The 13,490-nt window shown below is 39.9% G+C and overlaps 1 protein-coding gene across 1 annotated transcript in view; it reads left to right on the top strand.

Moving 5' to 3' along the window:
* TOX (thymocyte selection associated high mobility group box) overlaps window positions 1-13,490 on the top strand; it is a 222,211-nt gene that overhangs the window by 123,244 nt on the left and 85,477 nt on the right. The window contains exon 3 of the mRNA XM_065669376.1: window positions 8,067-8,309. Coding sequence (XP_065525448.1) covers window positions 8,067-8,309 — 243 coding nt within the window. The remainder of the gene's footprint in view (window positions 1-8,066; window positions 8,310-13,490) is intronic.

Below are 13,490 nucleotides of genomic sequence, written 5' to 3'. Positions count from 1 at the left end.
GGGGGGGGGGGGGGGGGCGGAACAAGCGCATTTCCTTTCACAACAGAACAGTGGAAAGGATGTCGAGCAATGACTGAACAATGACGATGCTTGGGTCCCTGCTGGGAGCACATTAAGGAGAGTGGGAGGATGGTGCAGGTGATGAGGGAAAGACTCCGGACTGGAGGTCTAAGAATGCCCTGTGTGTGCCTAAGGCTCTTGGATAGTCCAAAGGAATTGCTTTTCTGGTTGATCAGTCATTCTAAAAAAGACTTGCACTTCTTGTATAAATTTACTCAAGCTTTCTAAATAGGAAAAGCAGAATCATAGAATAGTTTAGGTTGGAATGGACCTTCAAAGCTCATCTAGTTCACATAGCCTCCCCCCGCCCCCCCCCCCCCCCTCCCCCCCCCCCCCCCCCCATGGGCAGGACATCTTCAACTTGTTCAGGTTGCCCAGAACCACATCCAGCCTGGCCTTGAATGTCTCCAGGGATGGCGCATCCACCACCTCTCTGGGCAGCCTGTGCCAGTGTTTTACCACTCTCATTGTAAAGAATGTTTTCCTCACATCCAGCCTGAATCTCCCCTCTCTGAGTTTAAAACCATTACCCCTTTTCCTATTTCTACAGGCCCTGCTAAAAAGTCTCTCCTCATCTTTCTTATAAGCCCATTTTAAGAACTGAAAGGCTGCAATAAAGTCTCTCCAGAGTCTTCCCTTCTCCTGGCTGAACAATCCCAATTCTCTCAGCCTTTCCTCCTAGGAGAGGTACTCCATCCCTCTGATCATTTTTGTGGCCCTCCTCTGGACCCTCTCCAACAGGTCCATGTCTTTCCTAGTACTGAGGACTCCAGAACTGGACACAGTACTCCAGGTGGGGTCTCACCGCAGCAGGATAGAGGGGCATAATCACATCCATTGACCTACTGGCCTGGCTCCTTTGGGTGCAGCCCAAGATATGATGGGTCAAACATCTGGATCTTTGTCTGAAGGGAAGTTTAAATGCTTTGATTACATTATTGGTTTTGCAGAGCCCAGATCTTGTAATCTTTTTTTTTTTTTTCTTTTACTTTTTTCCTGCTTCTATTTATTGTAATCTTTAAAATGTATTTCAGTTTTAAAACTTCATTGAAAACACGTATCCCAGTGAACCTCTATAGTATATGTTTGAAATTAATGTAATTAACGAAAAGACTGTCAAGAGTGTAATCTTGAAAAAAGTCTACTGTTTTACGTAATTCTGTTAACTTTGAATATGTGATTGTTTTAAATCAATAATATCATTGTCAGCACATTCTCCTTCTCGAAAATAGAATTCATCTGGTACTGGAAAATTAATGTTTTGCTTGAGGCTTTGCCCTTTACCTAATGTAAATTAGAGAAATTGATTAACACAATAGAAAAAAGTTATACCTTCCCCTGTAATATAGTTTTGATAGCTATTGCATGATAAATTAGTATATTGTGTGGTTTTAAATGAATGTGATTTATTGCTGTTGTCTACCATATGAAGAAACACAAAAAAAATTGTTTGCAGGATCATTGACTTGAACATATCAATGGCACTGTTGGACAATTCTTGCTGAGTGTTAAGATGATTTATGTAACAGACCGAAGGTTTCCACAGTAATGCATTATAGTCTCAAGCTATCAAGCCTTGTTCATGCAGAGACAAAAGAAGCTGAAAAACACTTGCTTCTGAAGGTCCTCTGTTTAGAAATTAGAGATAAGGTTGATCCTATTAGAACTCCTAGAAGTATCTGCTGTCACATATGTTATCCTAACTCTCAAATGTGCATAAGGTACATTGCGGTTTTTCCTCTTCTAATGAGCTTATTGTTTTTACTTTACTCTCAATCCGTAAGTATTTCAGTTATGTAACAACATGTTCAATAATAGAAGAGCAGACAGCCTGAAGCATCTATCTTTTAAAAACTGGCATCTTTCCACAGTTCAGATCCAGAAGCCTTGGTGCAAATGAAAAATTAAGATGCGCTCTACATAGTTGGCAGTGCCAGTCATTTCATTTAAATTAAATATCTATAGGCAAATTCCCAATTTTTAAGGAACTGTTGCTCGTACTGGGTTCTGCTGAGTGTATGCATGGTGACTGAGCACACGAATTAGATTTACTTAATGTATGTTGTCTTCTGTGCCATAGTAACGGTTCTGCTTTTTCCAGAGGGATTTGCAATGGATGTTTGAATGCTTGCTGCCTCTTGTGGTCAGTCTGTTTGAGGTATCTCCTTTGGTTTCCATTCTATGGTTACTTTTTAAAGGTCTATTAAAATTATTTTGAAAGATGAGTAAGTTTTGCTGACCAACATGGAGTCATCACTGTAGAGTACTGTCCTGGGTTCAGCAGTAGCAGTAATTTTTCTCCTTCTTAGTATGTGGTGCAGTGCTGTGGTTTTGACTTTCAGCCTGGGAACAGTGCTGATAACACTGATGTTTTTAGTTGCTGCTCAGTAATGTTTACTCTGACCAAGGACTTTCTGAGTCCCATGCTCTACCAGGGAGGAGGGGAAGCCAGGAGGAAGCAGAGACAGGACACCTGACCCAAACTAAGCAAAGAGGTATTCCATACCACAGCACGTCATGCCCAGTATATAAACTGGGGGCAGTTACCTGAAGGGCGAGATCACTGCTCAGGTCAGGCTGGGTATTGGTCAGCAGGTGGCGAGTAGTTGTATTCTCTTCCCTTGTTATTTCCCTTATCATTATTATCATTGGTGGTAGCAGCAGTGGTTTGTGTTATACCTTAGTCACTGGACTGTTCCTATCTCAGCCCGTGGGAGTTACATGATTTCGATTCTCCTCCCCATCCCTCTGGGAGCAGGGGGAGGAAGAAGAATGAACAAGAAGCTGCGTGGTTCTGAGTTACCGGCTGGGCTTAAACCACGACAAGTACTTAAGCAGAGGGGCTTTATTTTTATTTCCTTCTTTCTCCTTGCTCTCTTTTCCTTAGTTCTTATGCAGCAGGTTGTGCAAGCATTTCCTTATTTTTCCTATAACGAGTATCTGGGTTCCTCGAAAAGAAATACTAGATTTGTGTATGTGTTTCATTAGCACTGCAGGATGCTTATCCCACATTTGAGTTTCGTGTGGCTAAAGTAAAGAACTGACATTTGACTCACCTCCCCCCAAGTTTTGCCCTCTTTCTATAGCTTGTTGCTGGATTTGGCCAAGCTAAGTGGCATAAAAAATTAATTGAAAGTGACTAACGATGTCATTGCTCAGGAACAAAAGCTGGGACTTGAGTTGCACAGTGAATCAGAATTAAGTGTTCATATCATTTTATTTAGGCAAGCTTTCCTCCTAAAATTATAGGCTCAGGTGGCATAGATAATAAGTTCCCTTGAACTCAGAGTGGGCATATCAAAGGTCATATGCTTTATGAAGTTTCAATCATTTGAGGCAGAAATGTGACAAATACTTAACCAGAAACATAGAATATCTTCCTTTAGATTTGAAAAGATCCTTGATTCAAAACGCTTCTTCATAGTGTTTGTGTCTGTAAATAGATCAAATTGAAGGATGTTCATTCTAAGGTTCCTACTGTGTAGCTTCCATCTTAAATATACTGAAATCTGTTTATAATAAATACAGGGGTAATGAAAATCCTCTTTATAATAAAGTAAAATTAAAGCCCGTGTCTCTTCAGGGCTATGCAGTGGATTTAATGGCGTTACTTTGAAAAGGGCTTTCTCTCTGGAATGTAATAAAGGACCAGGAATTTACCATAAACTGGAGAGCTGATAAACGCCTCATCCACTCCCACAGTCATGAGACAAAAGTGAAGCCACTGGCAAAGTTCCTAGCAGCTTTGTGGTAAAGTAAATAAAGCATTTATTGCTACTCATTTTTGCTTCAAAAGTGAAAAGGCGAGCTTCATAGTGTTTCTGTGACCAGTAGAATGAAAAGGAGCTATTCTGTGTCTTTCTGCATAGAGAAAATTGGTTGATAATAAAGCCAACTATCAAGGAAAAAACCCTTGGAGGGGGAGAGGGGAAACACCTTAACCTTTCTGTCCACCCCCCAGAAAGACTAACAGAGCTGAAGCTTCAAGCCATCATTTATTATTAATGCATATTAAGCTGTATTTATGAATTGTATTTTGATACAGGAACTGTAGCCTTCCCTAATGCTTTTGATGGTAGATAGCTGCCTTCATTTGAAAGTCCAGGTAAATGGCTTGGGTTGGAAGAAGAAGCGCTCTAAGAAAGCCCAAAGGTCAGAACAGAATGATGACTGGCCTGGGAGTGGGAGTTGTTACTGCAGGGAAATCCTCAAGCCTGGCCTTGTGCTGGAGTTCCCTTAAATGTCCTTTGGGGGAAGAAGGTAACAATATGATGTTCCAGGAAAGCTCATTGCCAGCACTGGATCAGTTGCATTAAGAGGACTACAGATGGTTTCTCAAGAAGGCTTTCCCAAAGGGCAAGGGGAGAGGTGGAAAGAAAGTAGGAGTGGGTGTTCGAAGCTTGTAGCTGCTATTGGCAGGACAAGCATATATTTTGTTCCTCACTCCTTCCCTCCATGTGCAGTTGTAACAGCCTTGTTTCTGGGATATGTTGGGTTTGCTGCAAATGCATATAGGACTTTTGGTTTCTGATGTGCCAGTGTGCCAAGTCATTACAATCATCTAAACCATGCCTTGGACAAGACAAACAGAAAAAACTATCACATCACTGCTGAAGTAACTTCCCTGAGGAAGTTATATCTGTATGTGTTACATACGCACATACGGAGTATGGAAATACCAAACTGGCTGAAAATATTAGGTAAAATGGGGTGCTCTGCAGATGCTTTCAAATATCTGTCCATACCACTAGTATATGGTTTGGATGCTGCCTAGCTTTATTGAAGTAGTCTGAGTTTATGTCTTAAAAAAACCCATCATTTTATGAAGCACAAGTGCTTGAGTTATGAGTTGGTTTGATGTGTTATTATTGCATTTGCTGTGCTACTCCTACTACTTTAAGAAGCTTATCTAAGTGTAGTGGACAGTGGTGTGGTAGATGATGTGGGACTAGATACAGTCTGGCTGGTTTGCAAGCAATAACCATGGTGTGATTTTTATTGTTAAATAATCAGAGAGAAACCATCTCTTTAAAGCTCTTAGCCCACATAATGTATGACATTATTATATAGTTACAAATGATGCAATGTGGGTTGTGGAGTTTTATGCCACCAGTGTTTTGCTTCCTTTTGAATAAGTGAAGCTAATGTCCAAATGGCAGTTCAATTGCTTCCACCACTTCCGAAGTGTTACTAATTAAAGACATGTTTTAAACACAGCAGATCAAGTCTAAATGAAGTAAAACCTGGACTATCCACATATGGCATGCAAAAAGGGTGCAAAAATAAGCAGATTTGCTGAATGCCTGCAATATTAATGGTGTAGGCACACCCAGCCTGTCAATATTTGGTTTAGGAATAATTTCATTTAGTAGCAAATATAAGTTGAAGTCCCTTCTGTTCTTCACGGGCTGCTCCAGCGTGGGTCCCCTGTGAGGTCACAAGTCCTGCAGCAAACCTGCTCCAGCGCAGGTTCCTCTCTCCACGGGGCCACAGGTCCTGCCAGGAGCCCACTGCAGATGGGCTTCCCATGGTGTCACAGTCTCCTTTGGGCATCCCCCTGCCCTGGCGTGGGGACCTCCATGGGCTGCGGGTGGGTATCTGCTCCACCATGGACCTCGATGGGCTGCAGGGGACAGCCTGCCTCACCATGGTCTGCACCACTGGCTGCAGGGGAATCTCTGCTTGGCACCTGGAGCACCTCCTCCCCTGCTTCTTCACTGACCTTGGTGTCTGCAGGGCTGTTTCACATATTCTCTCCCCTCGCTCCAAATGCAGTTTTTCCTGCACAGTACCTTTTCCGCCGTCTTAAATATGTTATCCCAGAGGCACTACCACTGTTGCTGCTGAGCAGGCCCTTTGTACAGCGGCAGGTCCATCTTGCAGCTGGCTGTCGTCAGCTCTATCAGGCATAGGGGAAACGTCCAGCAGCTTTTCTTAGAAGCCAACCCTGTAGTACCCCCACCACCCAATCATTGCCAAGCAAACCCAATACAGACCTTAAGCTCGCTTTAAGACACCTTTCTTTTGATCATCAATTTAATAGTAATGAGCAAATATTTAGGATGTACAGTGTCCATAATTTTTTTATTTGTTTTCACACAGTTTGTACGGTATGGTTAAGTAAATATGACATGTTATCTTTTCTGTGTGTAAGTCTCCTCCCAGTTTAGCAATGGTCTGTTTTTACTGTATTTCATTCCTTGGAGATGTCTCCACTGATGGCTGCATTGTGGCTTCTAAAAGCAGGGCAAATATAACTTACAAATGGTGGTAGACTCACGCCTACTTTCCATTAAGGAGAAGGCAGAGGCAAGGGGAGAGCAAACTCCTGTACCAGGGGTAACAAGCGCAGCTGGAAAGCATGGGCATAATCAAAGTCTTCACACAGAAGGATGGTGATAGCACTGCCAAACCTTTTCCTCTCCCTGTTCTGTTTTTATTCTTTGGGATTTGTCTTTGGGTTTTGCAGTTTAGCCTTCCTGTTGTATTTCATACTAAGATATTTGGTAACAGAGGTGTAATCCTGGTTGGGAAACAGGCAAAGTGAACAACCAAAACCATGGCAATGTGCACTAGAGCAGGTTCTTCTGTGTTCGGCAGCTCACTGAAAACATGGAACACTGTTGTTGGTCTGATTTAGGTTTTTATATCTATACTTGTAAAGAATAACCACAGGCACCTCAGTATTACTGTGTTGACTAATGAAAAATCCTTTTGTTTGTAATTGGGCATTGATCCTTCCTTTATCCTTCTTCATGAATTCATGCAGCATACTGTCCTCCATTTGCAAACTCGCACTGGGTAAAACATTTTCTTCTGATAGCTGCTCTTTGAAATTGTGCCCTCATTTTTGTCTTTCCTGAAATACTTTGCAAGAGAGAATGTATTTAAATCCTTGCATTTCCAAAATTAACAAAAGCAGCACTCAGAGCAAGGACTGTGTTGCTGCAGAGGGGCAGGAAGGGTGGAAGTAATCTCTGTGCTATGAACCTCATGACTAGGGGAGTGGGATGTGCAAAGACTGATTGCTTGAAAAGGAGATGAAAACTGTGGCTGTTCTCAGAAAAGCAGAGCAGGCTTTCAGGCTGAACCACTGCAAATGATCCCTTTAACTCTTGATTTGGATTGTGTATCTATCTAATGCTGCTCACCTTTTCCCTCTGAGAAACACAAGCATACCCACCCTTATCCTCAAAATAAGCCTACCTGTTGTACAAAGAATATAGACAAATCATAGCAATTATCCACCTCGATGCATTACTTTGACTTTGCCTGTGGCTTTTCCTTGGAACAGATTGGGTTGGGTGACTTAAATGGCAGTGGACATCAAAAGACTAAACAGATGCTTTGTAGAGTAACTCATTTAGATGACTGACAAAATGTATGTATTGTTGAGTTTATGGATTACAAAAGGAAAAATCAGCAATTTTGAGACACCATGAATGTATTTTTTTATACACAAAGTATATTCGTATGAAGAACTTACTGGTTTTGTATTTATTTGTCTTTCTTTGTAGCAGAACAAATGCATGGTTCTCCTGTAAGCTTAAAAGCAATATCTTTCTTCTTCACAAAGTAATTCTTGATCTGAGTAACAGGGAGTCTTGTGAACCATTTTGAGCTGATGTTAATTTTATAAATTGCATTCTTTTTTCCACAATTCCCATGGAAAAGGTATTCAGCTAGATGAACACTTGGAAAATTTTAATGGGACCCTTGAAATCTGTTTGAATTCAGCTTCTTTAAAAAAAGTCTTTCTAATGGAAGCTGTGAAAGTATCAGAGATACTTATGCCTTAGAGGCATTTTTTCTTTCATACATAATGGTGAACCTCCGCTGTTATAATATATGGGTGTTTAAAATATTCTCTTTGTAAAATTGAAGCTCCTGTTTAGAAGTATGTAAGTTGGGCTCTTTTTGTTTGTTTTGTGTGACTTGCATTATTATTCTTGACCAGTATTCATATGATTTTCATAGCACTTTCTGTTTGGTGTTTTATTTTCCAGTCTTTTCCTGGCGCAAGTCTTGAAAGTGAAGATTTTAACATACCTCCTATAACTCCTCCATCATTGCCTGACCACTCCCTGGTGCACTTGAATGAGATAGAATCTGGGTACCACTCTTTATGTCATCCTATGAACCACAATGGCCTCCTTCCATTCCACCCACAAAACATGGATCTACCTGAAATTACAGTGTCCAACATGCTTGGCCAAGATGGAACCCTGCTTTCTAATTCCCTCTCTGTGGTAAGCATTTTCAGTCTTTCCTTTCTGTTCTGCTTTAAGTTGTGAAATCGTGCACATACAGACCTGTTTGAAATCCTCCAAGAGGCCAGCTCCTGCACCACACAAGTCACAGAGTGAGCTGGCCTGACTCTGGGTTTCACATCACACTCCCTATGTCAAAGCCTCCCCCACCTCTGGAGGCAGTGGGGCTTTTACAGCCAGCTTCCTCAGAGCCAGGATGTTACCCACCGCCTTGAGCAGAATTACTCCCGCTTTGCATGGATGTAAATAATGACAAAAGGAGGCTCAAGGCTTTGACTTCTGCTGGAGCAGGATTTGGATCCAGATGGCTGTTGTTCTGTGTTTGTCTGACGAGGCTCTTTCCATTCTCATTTGCATGTGCTGAGAGCTGTACAAAAATTTAATATCTACTTTCTTGTTTACCGCACGTTTGGAAAACAGCAAATGTTATTTCTGATTCTAGGCCAAATCTTATAGCCTTTTTACAGTTCCCGGTCCTTAGCCAGCCGGAATCCAATTGAAATGACTGGACGATTTGCTTATGAAGTCTGTCAGATAGTCATTATGGTCATAATCTTGGGAAGCCTGATATTATAAATCACTTCTTTGAATGTTAAATTGCTTGCAACAACTGCAGAGCTACTTTACATGTTACATTTTCAAGTGGGCTCTACAAATAATTAGTACACTTCTGGCATAGCAGCTCCAGACAAGATTATTTCACATCAATGTGCAATTCTAATCCAAAGAGTTAAAAATCCCATGGAAGAGGATGGGGCCTGGCATTGTTTGGGGCTCACTGGACTTACGGCACTCTGCTAAATATCTGGACAGCTGAAGTTAAGGATGTGCTGTTCCTAGAGATCCCAGGGTCTGGCCTTCTCACAGAAGGATTAGAAGTTTAGGGCACTGTGTCCCAGCTGGGAAGCTCTGCACTTAGGGACTGAGGCTGTTTAGGTTTCCAGCTTGCTAGATCCCCATCACATTACCAAAGCCACCCCAGATCAGCCCTGGGAACCTGGGAGCCGAGGCAGCATACGGAGCTTGGGGGCTGAGCGATCTAGGCTTAGCACCCAATCATTCCCCCAGATTAACAGCCCCAGTGCCAGGGGCTGCAGTGGCTGGAAAACAGTTAGTTTGCAAGGAGAATCTACCTTGTCACAGGGCAATTAATGACATTAAATTAATTTAATTAATTTAATCAATTAATTAAGATAAAGCTGCCTTGATTTCAAGGAGCTTTGTGTTCCCTCTAAGGATGTCCAACAAGCTGTACTGCAGGGGGGGCTAGTCTTGGCTTCTTATGTGCTGCTTAGTTACTGATTTACAAGGATGTTGCACGCATTGTGCTTGAGGTCAGAATCTGACCCTGGGGTTATGTTCAATAATGGGAGGAGGCAGATTTTTGTAAGGATATATATAAATCAGATATACTTCATATATATGAGATATATATCACATGTACTTCATATATGTGATATATATATATCATATATACTTCATGGAAATGTTCTGAGCTTTGCTTGCATTTCTGTAAAGCTGATGGTATACGTAAAAGGGCATGAACTAAATCTTGTGTGGGATTCTGAGAATCAGAGCTATGAAAGGACTTGAAAAAGTAAGTGAAACACTTGGCACTCCAGTCAAGATAAGCAGTATTTCATTGAATTGACCTCTTTTGAGCCATGGCCATGGCTCAAAACTATGCATTCTTTTAATCTCTGATGTTCCACATTAACCTCTTGCAGCAAGCTCTGAACAAAGGGCCTTGAGAGTTTGTAGATCATCACAGTGAATTATTGTATTGAGGGCAAATACAAAGAAGCTGAATGATATAACTAGGCAATTTTGCTTTGGGAGTTAGTGAAGTTCAGAAAAAAATTACAATCAGATGTCAAAAAAATATATGCTAAGTTTTAACAGTAATTTCTGAGGGTTTGTTCAATAAATAAAGCATGATCCTTGAAGCACCATGGGCTAGCTTGGATGCCCTTTGCACACAAGAGGGCCTCTTAACTAGCAATACTTTTAACTCAAGCTGACTTGAATGTCAAGGGGATTAAGCTACACCTACTGTTAGCACAACTGGTAGAGTGTTAACACCATGATTTTGTACGGTTGAAACACTTTGGCAGTATAGTTCCTCTAATTTGAATTTGGTAACTTGAGAGAAATTAACTTGTGGGAGATAATTTAACTTAACTCTTCAGTGAATTCACTGACTTCTTCAGTGAATAGAATGGACCCATTGTCCTTTTGGCTTTCTATTGATGAAGGCAGACAGAGGGTTTTGTAGAGTTAACATTCTTTATGTAGCTTTGAAGCTCTTCTTTATAACCCAGAGCCTTTTACATTTTTATTTCAATATGACTCTTTTCTCTTGCTATTACTCATCTCCAAGTTTCTTTTTTACTGTATCATCAAACTCTGATCCATTTAACAAGTACTTGCCTAAATCACTTTTATATTGCCTCACATAGAAAATAATGTATAAGTTTTGCCAATCTATCTAAACCCTTGGTGCTATATAATTTCTGGTATATCAAGTACCGCTTAGTGTATTTGGAAGCCATGTATCTCACTTCATTTTCCAGGGAAGTAATGAATATTTTTAGAAAAATTATTCTTAGAAGTGAATCTGTTGGCTGTTCTCTATCCTTAATTAATTTCATATCTTCAGCAAATTTTACTTATATTGGGACAATTTCAGCTGCAATGCAATATGTCTCCGATTGAATTTGGTCTTTGGGTTTGTTTTTTTTTTCCTTTATTACTTTCACCATACTTCCTTTTAGCTAGTTTTTAACCTATGTTGGTATTTTAGCAATAATACCTTCCTTTTTGTCTGTGTTAGCACTGGTGAATGGTTTTCAGCTTATGTTTCTATAGAAAAAAAAGAACTAATTAATGCTAGCCAAATGAGAGAAAAGAAACACATTTGCTCAGAAGCCAAGTAGGAAAATAGTTTGTACACCGAGTATAGCATTTTTCTTTTATCTCAAATACCAGGTGTTTTCAGATGAGCATTTCTGTGATTTTGGACAGATTGAAAATTGAAGATGCACCCCTCCTAAAACCCCTTCAAATCTCCTCCCATTAGAGATCCTGGTTTCATACTGTGCAGCTCTCCCTGCAAGCTGCAGATGAAATCCCTTTGAGTAAGGATTGCAGGATTTGCCCCAAGCTCTGTAAGAATTCTCTTCTGTGGAAGTGCTTAAACACACAATAAGAGCCCACTACCAGCTCAGTGAATTCTTATTAGGGATCAGCTTCTTACAGAATTTTTACACTGTGGGAATTCTTTCTGAGAAATTTTATAATGCTGGGAGATGAAAATTTCCTGTTGCCATTTACTGTGTCTGATGCTTAAATTTGGAATTAGTTTATTTTGATTGATTTGACTTCCTATTGCACCCCACTACTTAAAAAAAGACAACAAAAAACAAAACCCAACAAAAAAACCCAAACCCTAAAATTTCTATTTCTTATTATACTGCTGTCAGTTCATACATTGGCTTCTATGTTCGTGTGTTTCAGTTTTCTGCTTAGGTGACATACAGACATATACATACATGCACATGCACACTAATTTTTACCATGCTGTCACATCCAGATTTCTTTAGACGCTCATTACATCCAGATACTGGGGGTTCAGAAGCCTTCAGAATTTGTACAGAATGTAACACGTAGTGGTATGAAGGCGCAGTCCAGCCCCAGCATGGTCAGCTACATGTGGGAGCTCTCTAAGTCCTCCTTCAAAATAGACATGACTTCTGTTCCTGCTTCTTAAGTGGATCCAATTAGGTATAGATGGTGCTGTTTAAATAAAGTGTAGTGTTGGTCCTGTAGGCATGTTTGTTTCTATATAATGGCATGGGGATCCTGTCCTGATTTACTACAGTTGAAGTTAGCACTAAGTAGGTTTGGTTTGGTTCTGGTTGGGGCTTGACCTGCCAGCACTTCTCTGCATCAATTTTCTCGAAATACTCCAAGGACCACAAGAAATACCCTTCTAACATTTGCAAACAAATAAGCGTATATACCATCCCAATGAGAATGTGTGTTTATCTGTAAAAATGCTGTTGGTTGTGTTCTATAAAATGAGTTTTACTGCGTGTTCTTTGTATCAACAAAATTATAGACTCTACAGCTTCTTTAATATATCCTGTAGATGATTGCTTTTTACTCCAAGAAACCCAGGGTTAAAAATCTCAGTGCTGTTTTTACATAGAGGAGAAAAAAACCCTATTTTTGGAATGCTTTCATTTATAATCTTGTGCCGATCTTTTTGAAAATATGGCCTATGATGGTATACTATAGAAAATTTACAAGAAAGAAATAAAAGAGACTCTAGTTTCTTGAAATGTTTCGAATTCTGGGGTTTGAAGTTTAAAGGGGAAAGGATGTTAAAAGGCAATAAAATCAGGGGATTTATTTCCCAAATGCTCTACTTGTGCTGGTAGCAAAAGCCAGCATAATGTATATAGTTAGGTTTATTGTCATTTTTAGTATACAGTCAAGGCACACTTTGAATTCAAAGGCTACTGTACAACTGTTTTGACAACCACCGCATCAGTAGGTAATGTGCAGGACATATGAAACTGAAGCAAAAATGTTTCTTTAGGTCTATAGGGAGTGCAGTACATCAATGAATTCAGATATATTAGAGCAGCATGAATTTCTAATGTATTGCTCTTATGGAAAAGACCACTGGCATATTGAATAATGCTGCTTTCAAAGCAGAGCAGAAAATGTGATTACAGACAATTTCATTGCTGTTTTTAAAACAAATATTTTCAAAATCTTGAGGTATTTTATTTCATGTAATGCATAAAATAGGTAACAGTGGACTAGAGCTAAAGATCTTCTAGGACACGGAAGAGTAGATGATGTCAGCTATAATTATTCAGATGTGGAATAATAGAAGCATTAGTTTAAAATAAAATGCATGTCACAAAGGCCCATGTCCTTATACTAAAAAAAAAAAGGCAATAAAAAGCTTTTTTTTTTCTTTTTTCACACTTTGACAGAAGAATAAAGGCAATGAATAATTATTTAACATTATGCCCCAATTCATCAAAGCCTGAACAATTACATTATACTTTTTCATGAATTATATTTTTTTAGATATGCAGCCCATGAGAGAGTAATATCTTAAACAAAACGTGGCACTGTATAACA

Source organism: Lathamus discolor, chromosome 2, assembly GCF_037157495.1.
Source record: "Lathamus discolor isolate bLatDis1 chromosome 2, bLatDis1.hap1, whole genome shotgun sequence".
Taxonomy (NCBI): domain Eukaryota; kingdom Metazoa; phylum Chordata; class Aves; order Psittaciformes; family Psittacidae; genus Lathamus; species Lathamus discolor.
The sequence above is the reverse complement of the archived record's forward strand: the minus strand, read 5'-3'. Positions and strand labels throughout refer to the sequence as shown.